A 21,042-nucleotide genomic window follows, 5' to 3' on the forward strand; every position below is an offset into this window, starting at 1 on the left:
TTTTGTAACCCACACACTCGCAGGGGGGTTTGGTGGGGGAGAGGGGGGAAAAAAAAGTGGATTTATGCAACAATGCGAGGAATATGTCGTTACTATGTATCTGACCTTCAAGAACCATTTTAAGTTAATCAAAATTAGTGATGCTGAGAAATAAGGACATCAGTGCATAATGACTGTGAAATTAGGAGAGAGCTCACTATGCAAATGACGGAAGAATGTGAGTGAAAAAAGGCAAGATAAACTGCATATTAAGGCATTATGTTACATAAAATTAATGCAGCATCGCTGGCTTTTGCTTACAGCTTATTGGAAAGCTTTTTATGTGATTTTTTTTTTTCTCCCCCTTTTTATTTAGTTTTAAATGATGCCATTGGATTCATATCTTTATTTATTGTTTCCTATATTGGAAACTATTAAAATCCTTAAAAATATGTCTATATGTGTTAAATAGAATTTGCGTTCTAAAACCTGGTTGTGGTGTACAGCGAATTTACACTTTCCTACTTTCTCTATCTAGTAATACTGTATACATCTGTATCGCTCTATCTAGGTGGCTACCTATGATATACACAGCGCTTTATCTCACTATCTCATCTGTGTACATAAAACTGTTCTTACACCTCTGTATTCCTTTATAACAATATATTGTATATATGGCCCACGCTTTCACTCTTTCTCTAGCCAGATGTGGGGGGTCGCTCCTCAAAATTTTTGGTCCTTATAATATTCCTTGGTGTTCAGTAGTATTTATTCATCTCTACTGTAAAATATTCTTTTCTGCATTAAAGATCTCGTTCTCGTCAACATTTAAAATGTCTAATCACCTTTTGAATTAATACTGACTTGAATACTGCATGAAGTTACCCCAGCATTAAAAATAAGTAGTTGCATAGCATTGTAATGAATGCGAATAAGCCAGTTAGATGAAACTGCTCCCCATATTGACAGTAGTGTACGTGATGAACAACTGCGTTAGCATGATGGTGATGAATAGTGTTCATGGAGACTATAGTACATCATCATAATGCTATATAGAGCGTGTGCACACTTGGGTACGTATATAAAATTAAGAGGGAAAACGAAATACAAAAAACATATGTAAAATAAACTTCTTTACTTGGTGTCCTAAAGTTACAAGTTACGTTGGGGCACAGTTGCTTGATAAGGATGGGCTGTGTCTCACCAAAATGTTGGACATGGTAGTTGACCTTTTGCTCCTCTCCAAGTGTGTGTGTGTGTGTGTGTGTGTATATATATATATATATATATATATATATATATATATATATATATATATATATATATATTACATTATATGGCACTCCGGGCTTGCTTCAGCCCTTCCGCAATCCTTTTACATCCTAATATATATATATATATATATATTTTGTAATCGAGTATGAACTGAAGCATGCCCAAAGCACCTCATGTATATACACCTCATGCTATTCAGCTGACTTGAGAATAAGCAAGTATGACTGAAGTTATCAATACATTTGGAGAGCTGTCTACATAAAGGGAATGGTTTGAGTGAGTCCCCGTTTGCTAGCACCAGATTGATTGTGAGCGTTGCCCACCAGCAGAAACATATATATAGGTATATGTACACACCAAAGACACTATTAACCTAACACATTTAAAAACTACGGGGTGTACAGTTACTATTTGTTCTTATCGAAAGCTATTATTTTTACGTCTCAAATTCCCCAAGAAAAAAAAAAAGAAGTCTCCTGCGCACTTGCAAATTAAACACAAGTGCCGTGATTATTTTGAATAGGTAAATTACATTCTTGGAGGCTTGCAAGATTGGTGGCATTGTCATTAGCTAGCCGCTGCAATACAATTTGTGTAACCTTGTCCAAGACAGCCTGTCATTTTAATGTCAGTGTTTTTATCTGACGAAGACATCATCCCTTTCAAATAAGCTGTATAGGTTCCTTAAACAGAAACGTGCGCACGGGGCTGAGAATGTGTTAACAGTTGCAAATATGAAATGCTATCGGGTTCATCGCCGTCGCTGTTTGTCACTGAAATGTCACGGAAAAAAACGCTTTAATGGTATCTCACATAATATGGAGGAATTGAAAACATCTGTACGTTTGGTTGAGCTGAGGAGGGAGCGCACGGCGGCTGTGCAGACAATGTGATGTATGCAGGGTTTTTTTTTTTCTTTTTTTTAGGTAGCAGTTGTAGGTCGCTGTGGTGAGATCTGAGATGGAATTTGCATGACGTCCTGTCTGCTTTAGCAGGGACTTGCAATGGGTTATAGAGGAGTCTTAAAGCTATTTTTTTTTTGTTTGTGTTTTTTCAGGTTCCTGTCTCAGTGGCTATGATGACACCCCAAGTAATCACTCCTCAACAAATGCAACAAATTCTCCAGCAGCAAGTGCTAACGCCCCAACAGCTACAAGTCTTACTTCAGCAACAACAAGCCCTCATGCTCCAGCAGGTAAAGTTTTCTGACCACGTGGTAACAACAATAGTAACTTACCAGTTCACAATTCTAAGTAAAACAGCTTTAATTGATATTGCCCCCCTCCCCAAAAATGCACTGAGGCTTCACATACACTTTTACATATGTGTCCTGCTTAAACTCTTGGTTATATCCTACTTAGATTGTACGCCCCTTGAGGGTTAGGGACTGATGTGAATGTACAATATATGTATGTAAAGCGCTGCGTAAATTGACAGGGCTATATAAGTACCTGAAATAAATATATAATCTTGAAAAGTATGTAAACCCCAAATCAGTTTTAGGGTGCCCCATTGTATACACTCTTCTTAAGCAATTTTTGTTTTGTGACTCTATTGCAAAGTTTTTTTTTTTTTATCTGGAGGTCCTACCGGTAGCCGCACTTCCTGTGGTAGACTATCAACCCTAAAACTGGCCATTAACGGTTTGAATTTCAGCCAATTACTGCTGAATCAAACATCAAAGTAATAAATTGAAGGAACTGGGTGAAAAATTGTCAGCCAAACAATAAGCAGATGGGTATTCAAGCAACTGTAGGTGTCATGGCTGCTTGAAAATGATCAGCAGCAGTGATGCTTCCTCGATCCACATAGAACGGGGAAGAATGTATGTGTGTATGGCTAGTCTTAGCCGCTCCTTCACAATTAGCAGCAGCGTTGTCACCCTACTATGTGTACTTCTTCAGGTGACCCTTTGGCTGCCTATCATATCTTTTGAAAAGCAGCCCCAGAAACTAACTTGTTGGAGATCATATGGCAGACTGACAACGCTGCTGCTAATTGTGAAGGAGTGGCTTAGGGTTGTCAGTCTACAACAGGAAGTGCTGCTATTGGCAGGATCTCCAGTTAAGAAATAGATTCCCCCCCAAAAAAAACTTTCTTCACAAGTAGTTATAAGGTGAGGCATGATTCCAAACATATGCTGAAAAAAATGTAATATAAAGTCTGATTCTGGTGTGATTAGAGTTTAGCATTAAATAAAAAACTTTTTAAAAAACATTTTTTAGACTCTTGCCTGCACTGGTATTTGTGTTAAGGGTGATATGAGTAGGTCATATTACCTAAGGCAACCATAAAATGGGGTGTAAATATAAATGAATATTGTGCCATAGATGTGTTACTGGAAGGAAATGTGAAAAGAAGAGCTTTGTACAAGAAGACCAGTCAGGATAACATTTATCAATAAATTCATATAGTATGAAAGTTTAATTGAATGCTTTAGATGTACCTTTGGTGATGGTTCAAAATCAGTATTTGTGGATTTTTGCTACCAGAGCACTGAGTGAAGGTGAGAGGGCAAACAGCTGGATTGAACTGTGGTGACTGGCAGGTGTGTTTGCAACATTATGATTTGATGATGTAGATATGATTCTATTGATAAAGGATTTGAACGACAATTCGTTCCAACTAGGAAAACAACAAGTCAAGGAACGAGTCAAATTATTTTTGCATTAACTGGCAGTAAAAGTAAAGGCTTAAAAAAGATAAGCACCAGCTTTAATCTTTTTTTAGATATTGGCTTCCTGGCTTCAGTGATCTTGCCCAACATTTTTGTATGCACCCATTAGCCCTGATACCTTTAGTCCTCTAGACTGGAATATGGGATCCATAATGTGAGAATTACGTTTGTCATGATGCAAGGGAACAATATTACATGGCATCTATTGTAGATATGAACAATCCTTTTGCATTCAAAAGAAGAGTGTGCCTATTGCTAAAAGATCACAATTTCTTTCTAGTTGCATTCAACTTATTTGCTTTGACATGCAGATTTCATGGTTCAACTTTAAGGTCTTATGCACACAGGATTTCAAAAATGTAACTTTTAAGGGCATTTGATATTATATTTTCTGCCTCTAAATGCCCCTCTGTGTTAGCCTATGCGTCCTCGCACACATATGCATTTACAAGCAGAAAAAAAATCTTAGAGCCAGCATGTTCAGGAGAGGAGCATTTTGCCGCAGAAAAACAGCCAACGGGCCTAAATGTGTGCAAATGCATCTAAGGAGGCAGCATTCATTCATTCCAATGGCCAGAATAATTTAATGTTCTGACCAATGAAATGAATGAATGCCCAGTGCTTTACACGACTAAATGCGCCTGCACCAGCCAACCACTTTAAGGCCTCATGAACATAGAACTTTATTTTTCCTACCCTAGATGTCTATGTCCCAGGGGAATAAGAAAAAACTTCCTGTGTGCATGAGGCCCTAAAGTGCTTGATATATGATAACTTCATCTATTATCAAAATACTTTTAATCCCTTATGATGCTGCTGTAATCAGGGAATGCCAAGAGGAAAAGATAGATGAAGGAATAATAAGGCCCTAGGCAAGGTAGCAGCTTTGGCTCTCCATCCCTTTGATTGACATTCATAAAGATTATACACTGTCACAAGGAAGCCTCCATTTAATTGTTTGTCTTGGCATGGTCCCTTCCAGACACCAACTACCTATAATTGCATCCACCCTTGTGAAGTGACCTGCAGGTAAACAACTTTAACCAGTTGCCCTGTCCCTCTGGCTTACTCCAGGAAGATAAACATTGAATCTGGGTTTCCTGAACATCCACTGGGTCCTGAGTTACTGTATCGGTTGCCTTGTGGATGATCTGGCACTTAGCAGTCAGCAAGAGAGGCACAAGGTAACCAGAGGCCAAAGAAACTTGCCTCATGGTCTTCAAATGTGAGGCCTTAGACTGCTTAAAATCTTGCTTTGTGGTCCCCAGCTGTGAGATTTTAGCCTGTTCAGAAAGTTACCGCATAGTCTTAAGCTGTGGGGGTTTAGACTGTTCCCAAATCCAATCTCTATCAAAAGCTTGTAGGCTTCACCTTTGTAATATCTCTAACATTTTAACTAATGAAACCATCAAGCTATTAATTCACTCCCTTGTTATCTGTCGTCTTGACTATTGCAACTCACTTCTCATAAGCTTACCTCTACTTAGGCTATCCCTCTTCATTCTATCATGAATGCTGCTGCCAGACTCGTATACCTTACTAACCACTTAGTGCCTGCCGCCCTTCTCTGCTAATCCCTCCACTGGCTTCTGATAGCCCAGTAAATAAATTCAAAATACTAACAACAACATACAAAGCCATTCCTAACTCTGTCCCAAGCTAAATCACCAATCTTGTCTCCAAATATCACCCAACTTGTCCTTTCCACTCTTCTCAAGTTCTCCTGCTCTCTAGCTCTCTTGTCTCCTCTTCCCATGTCTTGACCTCAGTGGAGTTTCTAGTAAATACTTCAATACTGCACCTAATGTAATTTTCTGTTTCTGAGTATAGTAAACCTTTAAACCATTGAGTCTTTCAGACCTGGGAACGTTCTTCCTGAAATTCTCAACTTTTGCTCCAAAGTATACCACCAACCTGCCCACTCAGCATCCTACAATGAAAAAGGACATCTCTCTCTCTGGGCTGTAGAAGTATCCTGCAAAGTATTTGGGGTTTTTGGGTGTATCACAACAGGCAAGCTAAGAATTCTGAGTCAAAGCAAAGTTGTCAACTTTTGGAAGTGTGTTCTTGGGTGGTTTCCTAAAGTGTTAAACACATTATTATTATTATACAGTATTTATAAAGCGCCAATAGTTCACTCAGCGCTGTACATCACAAAGGCGGATAGAACATGTGACAGAACAATACCAATACAATGCAAAACATGAGGGGATTGAGGGCCCTGCTCTTTCCAGCACTTCACTGGTTTATTTTAATCCAACACTGAGTTATATCTGCATCCACTTACTGTACTTCTCTATAGGCCTCATTTATCAAAATGGTCTAAGGAAGAGTTAATGTTACTTCCATTCAGCCATCAATAAGCTTAGTAATACATGGAAAGTCTGAATAGTGGCTGTGAAGAAATAACTATTCAGAACTTCATGTGCAAAGTATACACCGGCAGTTTTAACCATGCACTGGCATTGTTCACCTCCTGGGACCAGATCATTTGTGTAGTATGAATGCTGTGAACTGTGACTGGGATCGGTTAAGTGTACCATGCCTGGGACCACTTGGAAGAAGTGGTCCCGGGCATGGTTTACTTGTGGTTGGGTACAGTTCACTACACTGTGAGCACAAACCATGCCTGAGCACATAATTCTCCATAGATCACTGAGCACAGAAGCGGAATCACTGGGGTCTGGTCAGCAGAGGTGATGATGTAAATGTGCCTAGAAACACTTGCTTATAGTCCAATGTGAGTGCAGATCAGCAGGGGATTGGGAAGGGGGGGGGGGGACGATCGAACTCAGGCACAGTTCATTTAAACCTTTTATACTAGCAAACGTGTGTCTGTTGTTTGATATGACATTTAAAATTCTCTACAAAATAATTTGTGTTGATATGGAAGTGTAGCATACAGTGTTCAGCAGCAGAGAATGTAAATGTAGCACAGCATGCAGAAGCATAGGGTGTTAGTGTATGCCACAGATGATGCAGTTTACAAAACACAAGAAACAATAAAATGCAAGCTAAAGTAAATAATACAAAGCAAAGTAGTCTGCAGTGTGTAACATACAAAATGGTGTACATGTGCAGCAGCCTTTAGTATATAGTGGGCAACACGATGTGCAAAGTGCAGTGGTTCAAATTATGTAATGTGCAGTACAGGATGCAATGTGTGTGTGTATATGTATGTATGTATGTATATATATATATATATATATATATATATATATATATATCTGTCTTTTTATTGAACATCTGTTACTATTTCTAGTCCACCCACTGTTCTGTAATGAAATTGAAGGGATTAGGGTCCTTACAGTAGCCAGAAGTAAATAGACTCAAAGCCCATCATTGTAAATGGATGCATGTGTTTTACAAGCTGGATTTACCATGCTCCTCCACAAGGGCACAGCGTCTTTGTTGTAACAAACAAAGGTCATCCCTCGCCTTCTTTTAATTAGGCTGCTCAGAAGGAAAGGAGGAAAAAAAAACCACAAGGCATGTTTTCTATCAGTACATTTTGGAAATTACTTTTCGAACTGCATCGCCAAGAATCGTCTGAGCAGGCTGGATTTATTGTCAGATTTCTAAGGAAAGGTCAGAGCATCGCAGATAAAAGAATGTGATATTTCAAATCACTTTTTGTGTCTCACACGTATATTCACACACAGAAAAAGAAGTTCCAGGACTGTCACTTAATATGCTGTAACTGACACTATTATACCTCTTTCTCACAGCAGCAGCTTCAGGAGTTTTACAAGAAACAACAGGAACAGCTGCAGCTTCAGCTCTTACAACAACAACATGCAGGAAAACAGCCAAAAGAGGTAAAAAACAAAGTTTTGCTTGTATCATACAGGGTCAGTCTGCCATAGCATTGTAAATAGAGGCTGATGGACTGAATTTCCCATTGGCTTATCAGGCTCTAAAACTGCTACGCCAGTCTGCTGCCCTGGTGTCTCATACCCCATGTTTCAGTGAAAATGATACCCTCATTCCCTCATTATGGCAGCAGCTAGTAAATATGGGAGCCATGGTGCAAAAATCCCAAAAATAGATTAACAGAGATGTGTCTCTGGATAACTGAGCTCACCTTCTTCTACACCAATATTGGTTTGAGTTGAAGTGACCCTTTATCAACACTCCCCCATCTCTGTAATGGCTGAATGGTCTAATACAGTCAATTTCAGTTGAATATATCCTTGTATTATTATATTATATTCTCTTGCAAATGTCTCAGTTTTTGTAGAAGTGTTTTGATTGTCATATCCTTGTAAAACACGATGTAGAATAGTGAACTTTGGTTACATTCAGGTAGGGCTTAAAGTGAACCTGTGCTTTGCCCGTGTTGGCCGTCACAGCTGCATGTGCTTAAAGTGACCTTGCCACCACCACAAAAAGAACAAAGCTCAGCCTGTTATAAAACAGTCATTTTTCACCTGTGCTGCTGCCTTCGCTACCAATGTTTCTTCTGTTGTAGAGCTAGCACTGCCTGAAGAATATTTTGCATCCAGTTACTCTGGGAGTGTCGGATGTCTGATCCCCTGCTGCACTCTGTGGTTCCTTCCACTGATTCCTACATCACATCAGGATACCATAGAGATGTATGGGCCAACGGGAGAAACCACAGAGCACAGCAGTAGAGAGTGAGATTTGCAGCAAAAGCAGCAGCACAGGTGAGTATTAACTGTGTTCTTTTTCCGGCTGAGCTTTAGTTTCTTTCAACAGAGTCCATTACTGCTCCAGTCATCCCTGTGTGTGAAGAGAGAAAGTCCTGTGAAAGAACAGAGCAGCAGCGTAGCAAAGGTTAGGAAAGTATAGCCTCTAGGGGCCAGCATTTAACACAGCTGTAGCTTTGCCTTGCATGGCACTTTAAAAACTTTGATTTTGAAATTAAAGCTGAACTCTAGGCTTCTGTAAACAAACAAAAAAAAAGAAATTGAAAAGGAATCCGGCCATAGTATCAACAATATGTAGCAACTCATTATTCAAAGTGTAGTTTAGTTCATTGACTTCCTTAAATTTTTAATCCATATGATGCAGTGCAGAAGCTCCAAAATAAAAATAAATTCCATGTTTTGCAAGTATGTTAAAAGAAGTCAAGAAGTTTCTGCATGTGATGTCACTGACTATTCATGGACTTTCTCCCCCAGCTGCTAAGTAATCCTATACGTGTCCATTGAGTAAAGGAACGGCCATGAAGAAGTAACAGTAATGCCTACATAATGTGTAATTTCCCAATTTTCTTGTGTCAGTCCATGGGTAAATGTTTTCATGGCAGGACAAAGTACACAGCAATTGACTTTGCCCACCAGCAGCGCAGGATGTGTGACCGAGTTGAGTTGATGTACACATGCAGCCATAGGGAGGTGTGTAGGTCAGAGTGAAAAAGGCTTAGACAAAATAAGAGACAACCTAGTCCACCAGCTGTCAGGGTAAAGTACAATGTTTCTAGCACTGTGTTTTTTTTTTCTTTCTTAAAGAAAAATACAGCAGTTTATCAGGTGTCTTACATGGTTCATTATTACATAGGAATTTTGATTGGTTTGTCTTCATTTTTGCTGCAGTTCAGCTTTAAGGAAAACTGAGACCAAGATATTGAAACTTACCGTATTTTCCGGCGTATAAGACGACCCCCTACTTTTCCTGTTAAAATATAGGATTTGAGCTATACTCGCCGTATAAAACTACCCCTCTTCCAACGCACACCAAATAAAAATGAAAAAACATCAGATTTGATTTCAATATGGTATGCTATTTCAGTATGGTATTCCAATGATGGGACACTATTCCTCCCACTGACACCAATGATGGGGCACGATTCCTCCCACTGATACCAATGATGAGGCACTACTCCTCCCACTGACACCAATGATGGGGCACTATTTCATCCACTGACACCAATGATGGGGCACTATTCCTCCCACTGACTAATGATGGGGCACTATTCCTCCCACTGACACCAATGATGGTGCCCCATCATTAGTGTCACTGTGTGAGGAATAGTGTCCCATCATTAGTGTCAGTAGGAGGAATAGTGCCCCATCATTAGTCAGTGGGAGGAATAGTGTCCCATCATTGGTGACAGTGGGAAGAATCGTGCCCCATCATTGGTGTCAGTGGGAGGAAAAGTGCCCCATTAGTGTCAGTGGGAGGAATAGTGCTCCATCATTGGTATCAGTGGGAGGAATAGCACCCCATCATTAGTGTCAGAGGGAGGAATAGTGTCCCATCATTGGTGTCAGTGGGAGGAATAGTGCCCCATCATTGGTGTCAGTGGGAGGAATAGCACCCCATCATTGGTATTAGTGGAAGGAATAGTGCCCCAGCATTGGTATCAGTGGCAGGAATTGCGCCCCATCATTGGTGTCAGTGGGAGGAATAGTGCCCCAGCATTGGTGTCAGTGGGGAGGAGGAATAGTGCCCCATCGTTGGTGTCAGTGGGGAGGAGGAATAGTGCCCCATCGTTGGTGTCAGTGGGGAGGAGGAATAGTGCCCCATCGTTAGTGTCAGTGGGGGAGGAATAGTGCCCCATCGTTAGTGTCAGTGTGGAGGAGGAATAGTGCCCCATCGTTAGTGTCAGTGGGGGAGGAATAGTGCCCCATCGTTAGTGTCAGTGGGGGAGAGCAGCGGCTGCTCCTTCTTTCAGATTTTCGCGGGGCCGCTCGGCTCCGCCTCCTGGCCGGTGATTGGTTGCCTGTGTGCCTTTCCAGTGCTGGCGCCCAATCACCGGTGAGGATGCGGAGCTGAGCGCCCGCGCGACCATCGAGCGGCCGAACTGAAAGAAGGAGCAGCTGCGCTTCCTGGACCGGATTGTCGTGGGACCGGGACTGGAGCCAGGTAAGGTACAGCAGCCCCTCTGCCCACCCCTGTACTTAGTGTCCGTTGAAGGAGGTGGGGGGGGCGGCGCAACGCCGCCCCGCCCCTCGAAAAAGTGCCGCCTTGACACTGGCTCGCCGTATACCGGCGTATAAGACGACCCCCGACTTTTCAGAAGTTTTTCTTGTGTTGAAAAGTCGTCTTATACGCCGGAAAATACGGTAAGTATTTACACATTCTTAAGCAGCAAATATGTTCTACAACAAGCCTTCACTGACCTAACTGTTGTTATAATCACTGTGGAGTAATTCATCCACAAAGTTCATGATAAAAGTAGTGAAGTTGTACAAGTCAGGTTTCAGCACTCTGCTCTCATCCTCTTTTTTTGTGCACCTGCTCTGTTTTTACATTAGAGGTTAAAAGACTGTCAGGATGTCTACTCAGTGCTGGAATCGGGTGTTGATCTGCAGAGAAAAAATAAAACTGGGAAGCTTCTGTTGCAAAATTTGAGGATGAATTACTCTACATTACCTGCAGCTACAGAGGTCAGTGGAGGCCTATTTTAGAATTTATTTACTGTTTGATAGGAATATGTAAATTTTTGAGTATCTGTAGCCTGACCACAATTCTACTTTAGGATCTTTTGAGTTATGTTAAAATATGAATCTGCATTTCTTCCATCTTTTTTTTCATTTGCATATAGTCTTTTGGAATTCATTGCATTATTGCTTTTATACTGTGTATCAAATGCTGGTTGCACTCAAGTTAATATCCACAGCAAGATGCCTGGTCAGATGGTTGCTCCATAGAGATCAGTGATTGTTGAAGTGAGCTTGGCATCTAAACAAAATGTAAAATGCAAAATGGGGCTTCAATGGGCATGCCAAAGCTCTGATTTGAATTGCTGATGGAATGTGACTGAGTTGGGTGTTCAACTCAGTCACACATACAAGCTTTCCTGTAGTTCTATTACTTTGTTATTTTTCTATTACTTTGTTATTTATATTTTACTTCAAAATAACCCTGTCACTATATAAAAATTTTCCAGAGAAGGCATACTTTTTAAAAGAACAGTATAAATACTCACCTTTCCCACAGCCCTTGATGTGGAATTGCTGCTTTTCGTCTTTATGTAAATTCCCCAGGGAAACTGACACTTCCAGAAATGCTGATCCCTCACAGCCCACACAACAGCAGTAACCAGTAGGAGCTGTGGGGGAATTCTAGAGAAATCGACACTCCCAGAAGTGACAGATTTCCAGCAGACTTCGGGGGAATGATTTCTTTGGATTGGCCCACTATCTGGCAGAGTGGGTGATGGGAAAGGGGATTATTTACACCCTTCTTTTAAAGGTATACCTTCGCTGGGAAACTTTTTTTAATGATTTGTTCACTTTAAACATTTGGCCTATTGAAACAGGGACTGATGTATAAGACCAAAGCAAATAAAAAGCAGAGGTAGCGTTTGTAACAGAAAGGAAAATACAAGTTAGAGAAGAACTATAAGCAAAACGTTTTTTTTTTCATATTGGATAAAGTATGGGAGGGTTATAACCCATGTCTGTTTATATTTTGCCATCGGTGAGTGGGAGAGTTTGCCTCGCTTCTTGTCTTACAGCCAAAACAAGAAGTGAGAGAAAATCCCTACAAATTAAGGGAACTCTTTCGGAATCCCAGACCACCCAAACTAGTGTCCCCTTCTCTAGGGACATCTCAAAATTTAGTGTTTTCTTTTACTTTCATTTTCGATGATAAAGGTAAAGAGAACAAATAGAGAGGATGAATATCCCCAATGGGGGCACAGACAGAAAAAAAAAAACCCTAATAGGTGTTCTAATCCATCTCTTTCCAAAACTAAAAAAAAAAAAGTTTTGCCTATAGTTATACTTTAACATTGGCTTTTTATGTGGGACAGCCAAAATACTTTTGATGAGTTAACTGGTTGCAAATATAGATAACATAAGGGGATAGCTGAAGGATAGTGATAATAGGGCTGTAACCTATAGCAGCCAATCACAAATTATGTTTTATTATTCGGACTATACTATGGAGATATTGGCTATACATACCTTATACATTCCTTGCATGCTATTTAATGACTATGAAGTTGTATTGTCAAGTTTCACTATATTGCCAAAAGTATTGGGACGTCTGCTTTTACACGCACATGAACTTTAATGGTATCCCAGTCCTAGTCCAAAGGGTTCAGTATTGAACTGGCCCACCCTTTGCAGCTATAACAGCTTCAACTCTTCTGGGAACGACGTCCACAAGGTTTAGGAGTGTGTCTATGGGAATATTTGACCATTCTTTCAGAAGCGCATTTGTAAGGTCAGGCACTGATGTCGGATGAGAAGGCCTGGCTCACAGTCTCCGCTCTAATTCATCCCAAAGGTGTTCTATCTGGTTGAGGTTAGGACTCTGTGCAGGCCAGTCAAGTTCCTCCATCCCTAACTCGCTTATCCATGTCTTTATAGACCTTGCTTTGTGCACTGGTGCGCAGTCATGTTGGAACAGGAAGGGACCATCCCCAAATTGTTCCCACAAAGTTGGGAGCATGAAATTGTCCAAAATGTCTTGGTATGCTGACACACTAAGAGTTCCCTTCACTGGAACTAAGGGGCCAAGCCCAATCCCTGAAAAATGACCCTACAGCATAATCCCCCCTCCACCAAACTTTACACTTGTCACAGTACAGTCAGGCAAGTGCTGTTCTCCTGGGAACCGCCAAACCCAGACACATCCATCAGATTGCCAGACAGAGAAGCGTGATTTTTTACTCCAGAGAACCCATCTCTACTGCTCTAGAGTCCAGTGGTGGCGTGCTTTACACCACGGCATCCGACGCTTTGCATTGCACTTGGTGATGTAAGGCTTGGATGCAGCTGCTCGGCCATGGAAACCCTTTCCATGAGGCTCTCTACACACTGTTGTTGTGCTAATATGAAGGCCACATGAAGTTTGGAGGTCTTTAGCTATTGACTCTGCAGACAGTTGGTGACTTCTGCGCACTGTGCGCTTCAGCATGCGCTGACCTCGCTCTGTCATTTTACATTGCTGTTGTTCCCAGTTGCTTCCACTTTGTTATAAAACCACTAACAGTTGATCTTGGAATATTTAGTAACAAGGAAATGTCACGGATGGACTTATTGTACAGGTGGCAACCTTTCATGGTACCACGCTTGAATTCACTGAGCTCCTGAGAGTGACCCATTCTTTCACAAATGTTTGTAGAAGCAGTCTGCACGCCGAGGTGCTTAAATTTATACACCTCTGGCCATGGAGGTGTTTGGAATACCTGAATCCAATGATTTGGAGGGCTGGCCCAAAACTTTTGGCAATATAGTGTATAAACCTCTTTCTGATTGTTATATTCACGTACTTAGCTATGGGAAAAAAAAGATCATTAGGTGGATCGATAGTGAATCCACAGCCAACTGGCAGGTCATGGCTGTAGATTCCTTTAGTGAGCAGTTTGATCATAAGTTTGGTCTTTTGTAGAAGCTTCTGATTGATATCAGTGTTTCCGATGCAAAGAGCAATGCTAATCAGGATTTAATTAGGATAAACTTAATTTGTGTTTTTCTTTTCCTCTAATTATCTTCATAAGTACAATCATGTCTACGGCGATGTTATTTGGCATGTGCAGAAAAAGACCAAGTGGTTATTAAGATGTTACTGTGCTGCTTTGTGGAACCATCACTAAAGCACAAGAGCTAGCCAGGATTACATTTTTTAGGTGTATCTCTTAATGTATTGAATGAGACAAGGTACAATATTTCTCTTTTCCCAATTTTTAGTCCTCTCTGTTGTCTATTTAACTGCATTCATGTTTGAACACTAGAGCTTTGAAACCTTGTGTTGCTGCTAGCAACCAATCAGATTTCACTCACTTCCTTCAGACAGTGAATGAATGTTCACACTTGATTGGCCACTGTAAATATAGCCTTGATTTTCCCTCTGTTTCAGTTTTCAAAACTCTGTAACAGTTGTCCATACTTGATGGACCTGCATGGCCCACTAGCTCAGGTACATACAAAACACAACTTGCATTTTGATGGTGAATGAGACTTTTTACAACAAAGAAAAACATTCAAGAAATACATTTAAAAAGAACTGTAAAGCACCCTTAGATGCTAAAATGTTTCTTCTGGCAAGGATAGCATTCTACTCAATAAGATTGCAGTGAAATATTTATTCCAAAATGTTCTTCAATAGAAGTTTCAGATTTATTTTACTATACATTTTAAAGTAATACTATATTTGTAGATTGCTGTAATGGTCTTTCTTTGTAAGGACTTTGCCACATAGTAAATGTTTAGATCATGTGTCTGTCAATAAATTTTTGAAATCTAGGTGAAAGATGGGCCCCTTATGCAGTGTCCAGTAGTACCACATAGAACAACAATATCCCCATTCAGTGGGTACAGGGAATATCCTTTGCACAGAAAACTGGTTCACCAAGTGCTACTACTGGACTGCAACTTTGATCAGTCCCTCTCCTGTTCTTTTCCCAAATGTTATGGAGGAAAGATAAAGCTGTCTTTAGAATGCCTTTAGACCTCACAAGCCCTGCTACCTTGAACATTTTGGAATCTTAACGTTCCATATTGAAACAATGCTTTGTTTCATTAATTGTAAAGTTTGCATATACTAACTTAGAAAAGCTGTGCAATACTTAGGAAGGTAAAGAGTGAAAGAAGATGTAGGGTTCCATGGTTTGCACATCATACAGAAACTTTGAGCAATACAACTTGTGTGCAGTTAATGCAAAAACTGAACATGTAGTCACAACTGAGCATTTTGCAGACAGTGGTGAGGAATTCATTTGGAGATACAATAAAGTTGAAAATAAATGAAGTTGATATGGGTGGATATACATTCACCGTCCACTTTATTAGATACGCATTGCTAGTATCCGTTTGGACCCCTTTTGCCCTCAGAACTGCCTTAATTCAGATTATTTTGAAGTCACCTCTCCTCTGAGATTTTGGTCCATATTGACATGAGTTACTGTTGCTTTGCTATCATCTCAAACCAGTCTGCCCATTCTCCTCTGACATCAACAAGGCGTTTTTGTCCACACAACTGCTGCTTACTGGATATTTTCCCTTTTTCGGACCATTCTCTGTAAACTCTAGAGATAGTTGTGCCTGAAAATCCCATTAGATCAACAGTTTTTTAAATACTCAAAACAGCGCGTCTGGCACCAACAACCATGCCACATTCAAAGACACTTAAATCCCCTTTCTTCCTCATTCTGATGCTCAGTTTGAACTTCAGCAAGTTGTCTTCCCCCTTGTCTAGATGCCTAAATGCATTGAGTTGCTGCCATGTGGTTGGCTGATTAGCAATTTGTGTTACCAAGCATTTGAACAGTGCCACCTAATAAAGTGGCCTTTGAATGTATTTTTGTTGACTTTATATGGCTTCGATCATTAGGCATTTACTCCTAGTTAGAATTGCATTTGGTTGAATGCTCGCTACAAACTTTCACTGCTTACAGATCCAGGATGCTGATTATTGCTAGTGATACTAATGAGTCGTATCGTCAGCAAGTATTTTTCACCGCGTGTTCCCCATACATCTTTGATCGTCCACTGGTATTTGCTACACAAAGCACATTGCTGAATAGCAGAACGATATTTCTGCCTGCATTGTAAACACTATTGGGTACGATAGATGTCAGAACTCTCTCAAGACAAAGCTACTTGCCTATATTAAGTCGGGCACCTACATTGTGTCTTCTCCCATCCGTTTCTATTATAAGGAGCACTTGAGTCTTGTAGAAAAAGGGAACAGATTAAAAAGTGTCTAAAATGTAAATCTAACAGGCCAACAGTAATTAAAATGGAAATGGCACGGGGAGGGAAACGCATGTAATTGTGAGATATCGCAGTGCAAAATGCTCTTAGCTTTGTTTTGCAGGCTGTTTCTTTAATTCAGCGGGGCTTACTCATCAGTAGCAATTCAATGCGCGTTAATGACTCTGGGATGCAGGCATCACTCCGGACAAAGGAATGATTATTGTGCGGTCAAAAGAAGTTCAAAGACAAGAAGGGAATTTCAGTTTTTTTCCCCTTAGAGAGCCACATTCAAGAGCATACAAATTAAGCCAAATGTTAAAAACCACAGTCTGAGAGCCGACTTCAAAGTCACAACTCTCTAATTAATGAACTGCAAGCTTCAGTTTGGACAAGTCGTGGTTTGACGCACTCATAAATCAACATGACAGATTTGTTTCAGCGGCTCAGACACCGCTTGTCATTGAGTCACATCAGATGTAAACAGAAAAAAAAAAAAGGGAAGGCGCTAGAAGGAAAGGAAGGGAGAAGGAGGCGCAATTGATCAACAGAATTGGTAAAAACCAACTTTTGAAGTATTTTATTCTTGATCACAGGAAATGGCTGTAGCCTCTCGAGGTTTGCGCTCCTTCTGCAGATTTTTTTTTTCTAAGATTCAAGAAAAAAAAAAGACAGGAAAGAATTATGGATCTTCTCCCCTGTGGCTGTCAAGCTTTCACCCCCTGTTGTTATTTTGTGCCTCTTTCCATTCAAAGACATCAAATTTTTTTTTTTTTTTTTTGCGTTTTGGAAAAAGGATCTCTTAACTCTATGTTTGAAGAAATACAATGAAGTGCAGGGCTGCCTCAATCATTCTTGAGTCAGCGAGAAGTTCACCTGCCACTTCATATTAACCTCTTGCGTGGTTTATTAGACATAGTACGCCTTTGCTTTCTCAGTATTTAGTTTGTTTTTCTTCTTTTTTTTTTTTTTTTTTATGCCGGGAAGCATGCTGCGAGACAATGCGAGTTCAGATGTACACTCGAGGCAGATGAAGGAAGTGTAAGGGCAGGATGGTCGCATACAGTAATAAAATGATAAAAATGCACATTTCTTATAGATTTATCGGCTTGTATGAGTCTCTGGTGTCCTGGCCAGGGCCTACAGCGTTGTCGCAGGTGACCCCATTACCGCTGTTCATTTTCTTTATTGTGATACAGGAAAAAAAAAAGAAGATCCATTTGTTGGAAGTTTTAGCACAATGCTAAAGGCAAATCAAAGATTCAGTTTGGCTGAGATAGACAGGAAAGAACCCCTCCTAGTAGCGACACATTTATCCCCCGGAGTGCTGGGGAGTAAACCTTTACGAGGCTGTTTCCTTTTTACATGACTCAATGTTAAAATAACCTCTAGTGTCATATTTTCACGTGTAAGAAGCATCCATCGTTTCTGATAATTGGATGAAATCACATCAGTGATAGCTTTCATTTTTATTTGTTTCTTCTTAAAAAGCTACTCCCATTGAGGAATAGTGTCCCGTTATGGTATCTGTATACTATTAGGATTATTCAGCAGATAAAAGAATATTGACCGTGTGCAAAGAACAGTTATCCTTGACAAACAGTTGGATATGAAAGGTTGAGGATTCATTCTGATTGGTGGTTGAGTTACTACACTTTGTTTTAAAACCCAATTCTAGCTTCCAAATAGCGCTAACCTTTTCAGCTATGCTGTCTTCCACACAAAGTCCATGATTTACAAAATTTGTTCCCCCTTTTCTGGGTCGAATGAAGCTCAGCATCACCCAGCCCTTGGATCATGCCTGCACATTCCGACCACCCTAAGGTATCTATGACCATCTTCATTCATTAAATCTGTGTGCTCTTTTTGTCTGTGTCAAAGCCCATAGCTGCACTTGCAATAATTGGGTACTGTACAGATAACAAACGCGTGATAACTAGCATTTTTTAAGCAACGAATATCTTTGGCTACAGGTGCCTTTCCGCATGCTAAAAGGTTTCTGACGTGATTGTAAGTGATTGTAAAAATGATTAGTAAAAACATGACTGGCCAAGGAAAAGAAACAAAATTAAATCTAAACTGAAAAGGAGAAGCTTGCAACCAACACGAGGCCTCATCGGTCATTTAGACCAACATCAACCTTCAGATCTTTGGTCAGCACCAACAAAGAGGTCTACTTGTGAATGTTCAGAATTACACTCATTAGCAAAGTTGTAAAGATGCCATTACAGTAAATCCATTATTCTGTAAAGTTGTCCATATACTGCCTTTTCTTACTCCATGTTAGATGGGTTACTACGCCACTCCTCCTATAGCTGAGGCAGCAAGATGTCATTCCCATCACTAGCGATTAACAGCATTCAGGCCAGCCACATTATGAAATCAAATCTCAATGCATCAGGCTATGGAGGAAACGATTCCATAGGGACAAATAGGCAGCCTCTTTAGTGATCCTGCCACTGGCAATTTGTTCCTAGTGGCAGAACAGTGGCAGAATTTACCTTCTGTCATCAGCCTTGGCAACCCTGAAGCTTACTTTGAATATACAGGCCAGGATGTTTACTGATTTAAGGGCCGCCCTATTCCTAAGCCCACTGCAGCCATTCCCACACAGTTAGAATAGGGTGTTTACTTAGCATTTGTTTATATGACATTGTAGCAGTTTCCAAGGTAGCAGCTGAAGAATCCTGATAAGTAAGTCTATAATGGATTAAGGTATACTGTGGCGGTTCTTCAGTCATTTCTTTAAAAATATAAAGTCAACAGTTCCAAAAACTGTATCTGCTGACTTTTAGTAAACACTCACCTGTCTAGCAATCCAGCGCTGTCCTCACCCAGCCAGTTTCTTAAGCAGTCTTGGGTCCCTGGGGCTGGCATCTTAACTGTCGGCAGCCAACTATGACTCATTGCAGCTTCACGGACAGCTCTGACTGTGCATGCATGGGGCGCGCTGTGCCTTGTCATTGGCCTCACTGTCTTCTAAGACCCGTGCTGTGTCCCAGAAGACTGGGGGGGGAGAGAAGTGGGAGCAGGTAACTGTGCAACCTGGCACTGCCTGTATTGTATTTTGATGCAAACAAACCCCAATGTGTTGAGGCTGATATTCACTGATGTTCAGTATTATAGCACTATTATAGTGGTGTTCAAATAACGATGGGAACTGAGCCAGCATAACAGTAGAAGACTGTGTTTTAAAAGTGTAATTTCACACTCAGCAGTGCTGAGTGTGTTCCGTGTTTGCTACAACCTGCCAAGTGTGTATGTGGATTACTAAAAACTTTTTAGGTTTTACTAATTTTAATTACAGAATTTGGTTGGTTTCTAACTTTTGCATCTGTCATGACTATAGACAGCATGATAACTATTAGTGATGGTCCAACGAACAATGATTTTTGCTAGCTAGTGGAGATCTCTGCCCATCTGGGGCCATCCTAATTTGATCCAAGTCTGTGATTTTTTTTTTTTTTAAGTTGGCCATTGGGCTAGCAGAGAAGCCTAGTGGTCCAATAATTGTCTTGCTCAGTGGTTTGGAGTACACTGTTCTAAACATAAAGGCTGCACACATTATAGCTGTGAGGTTCATCTGTTGTATTCTTTGTCATGTTTCAAAGTATTAGGCTGTATCTTCCCATTGTGTTAACTAAAATTCAATGTCTTGGTTCACCATTGTCTGCAATAGTCCCAGTGGTTCCATTGCAATGCCCCTCTGACCCTGGCAACTAGTATTCTGAAACTGATGGTTGGTTGCTAGGCTCAGGAAAGCACGTCAGCAGTGAAGCTCTCTGACCTTAACAGCATACCTTTGTAACTTCACTAACTTTAAAATCGGAGATTATTTAGAAAAGAAATTCAACCTGAAAAAAAGAATCCATGTCAGGCATTGAGACCTTGCAAAGAGAGTGGATCTCTTAAAAGCGTGTAAAGAAAGAAGTTCTCTTCATTAAGATAAATTATCTGCGACTGAAGCAACTTTCTTGAATGTACCTAATTTTACTAATAGTTGCACAACTCATTTTGAACAACGTAAGTTTATAAACCTGTGTAATTTATTTATTTATTTTGTATTCATTTATTTCAGGTACTTAAATAGCGCTGTCAATTTACGCAGCGCTTTACACATATATATATATATTGTACATTCACATCAGTCCCTAACCCTCAAGGGGTGTACAATCTAAGGTCCCTAACTTACATTCATACATACACATATTAGGGCCAATTTAGACAGGATCCAGTTAACCTACCGGCAGGTCTTTGGAGTGTGGGAGGAAACCGGAGCACCCGGAGGAAACCCACGCAAGCACAGGGAGAACATGCAAACTCCATGCAGGAGGTGCCATGGTCGGGAATCGAACCCATGACCCATTTACTGCAAGGCTGACGTGCTAACCACTAAGCCACTGTGCCGCCATCATATTTATTTCAGGTACTTATATAGCGCTGTCAATTTACACAGCACTTTACATATATATTGTACATTCACATCAGTCCCTAACT

At 40.5% G+C, this 21,042-nt stretch overlaps 1 protein-coding gene across 13 annotated transcripts in view; it reads left to right on the plus strand.

Moving 5' to 3' along the window:
• FOXP1 (forkhead box P1) overlaps window positions 1-21,042 on the plus strand; it is a 1,001,617-nt gene that overhangs the window by 850,945 nt on the left and 129,630 nt on the right. For 6 of the 13 annotated variants that reach the window (XM_089672250.1, XM_089672252.1, XM_089672253.1 and 3 more), the window contains 3 exons: window positions 2,312-2,449; window positions 7,660-7,749; window positions 11,155-11,286. In XM_089672250.1, the coding sequence (XP_089528376.1) occupies window positions 2,312-2,449; window positions 7,660-7,749; window positions 11,155-11,286 (360 nt within the window). The remainder of the gene's footprint in view (window positions 1-2,311; window positions 2,450-7,659; window positions 7,750-11,154; window positions 11,287-21,042) is intronic. The other 7 variants (XM_089672255.1, XM_089672257.1, XM_089672262.1 and 4 more) reach the window with 3 other exon arrangements.

The sequence above is a fragment of the Staurois parvus genome, unplaced genomic scaffold (genome assembly GCF_062004578.1).
Source record: "Staurois parvus isolate SC_StPar_1 unplaced genomic scaffold, SC_StPar_1.0 ptg000124l, whole genome shotgun sequence".
NCBI lineage: Eukaryota > Metazoa > Chordata > Amphibia > Anura > Ranidae > Staurois > Staurois parvus.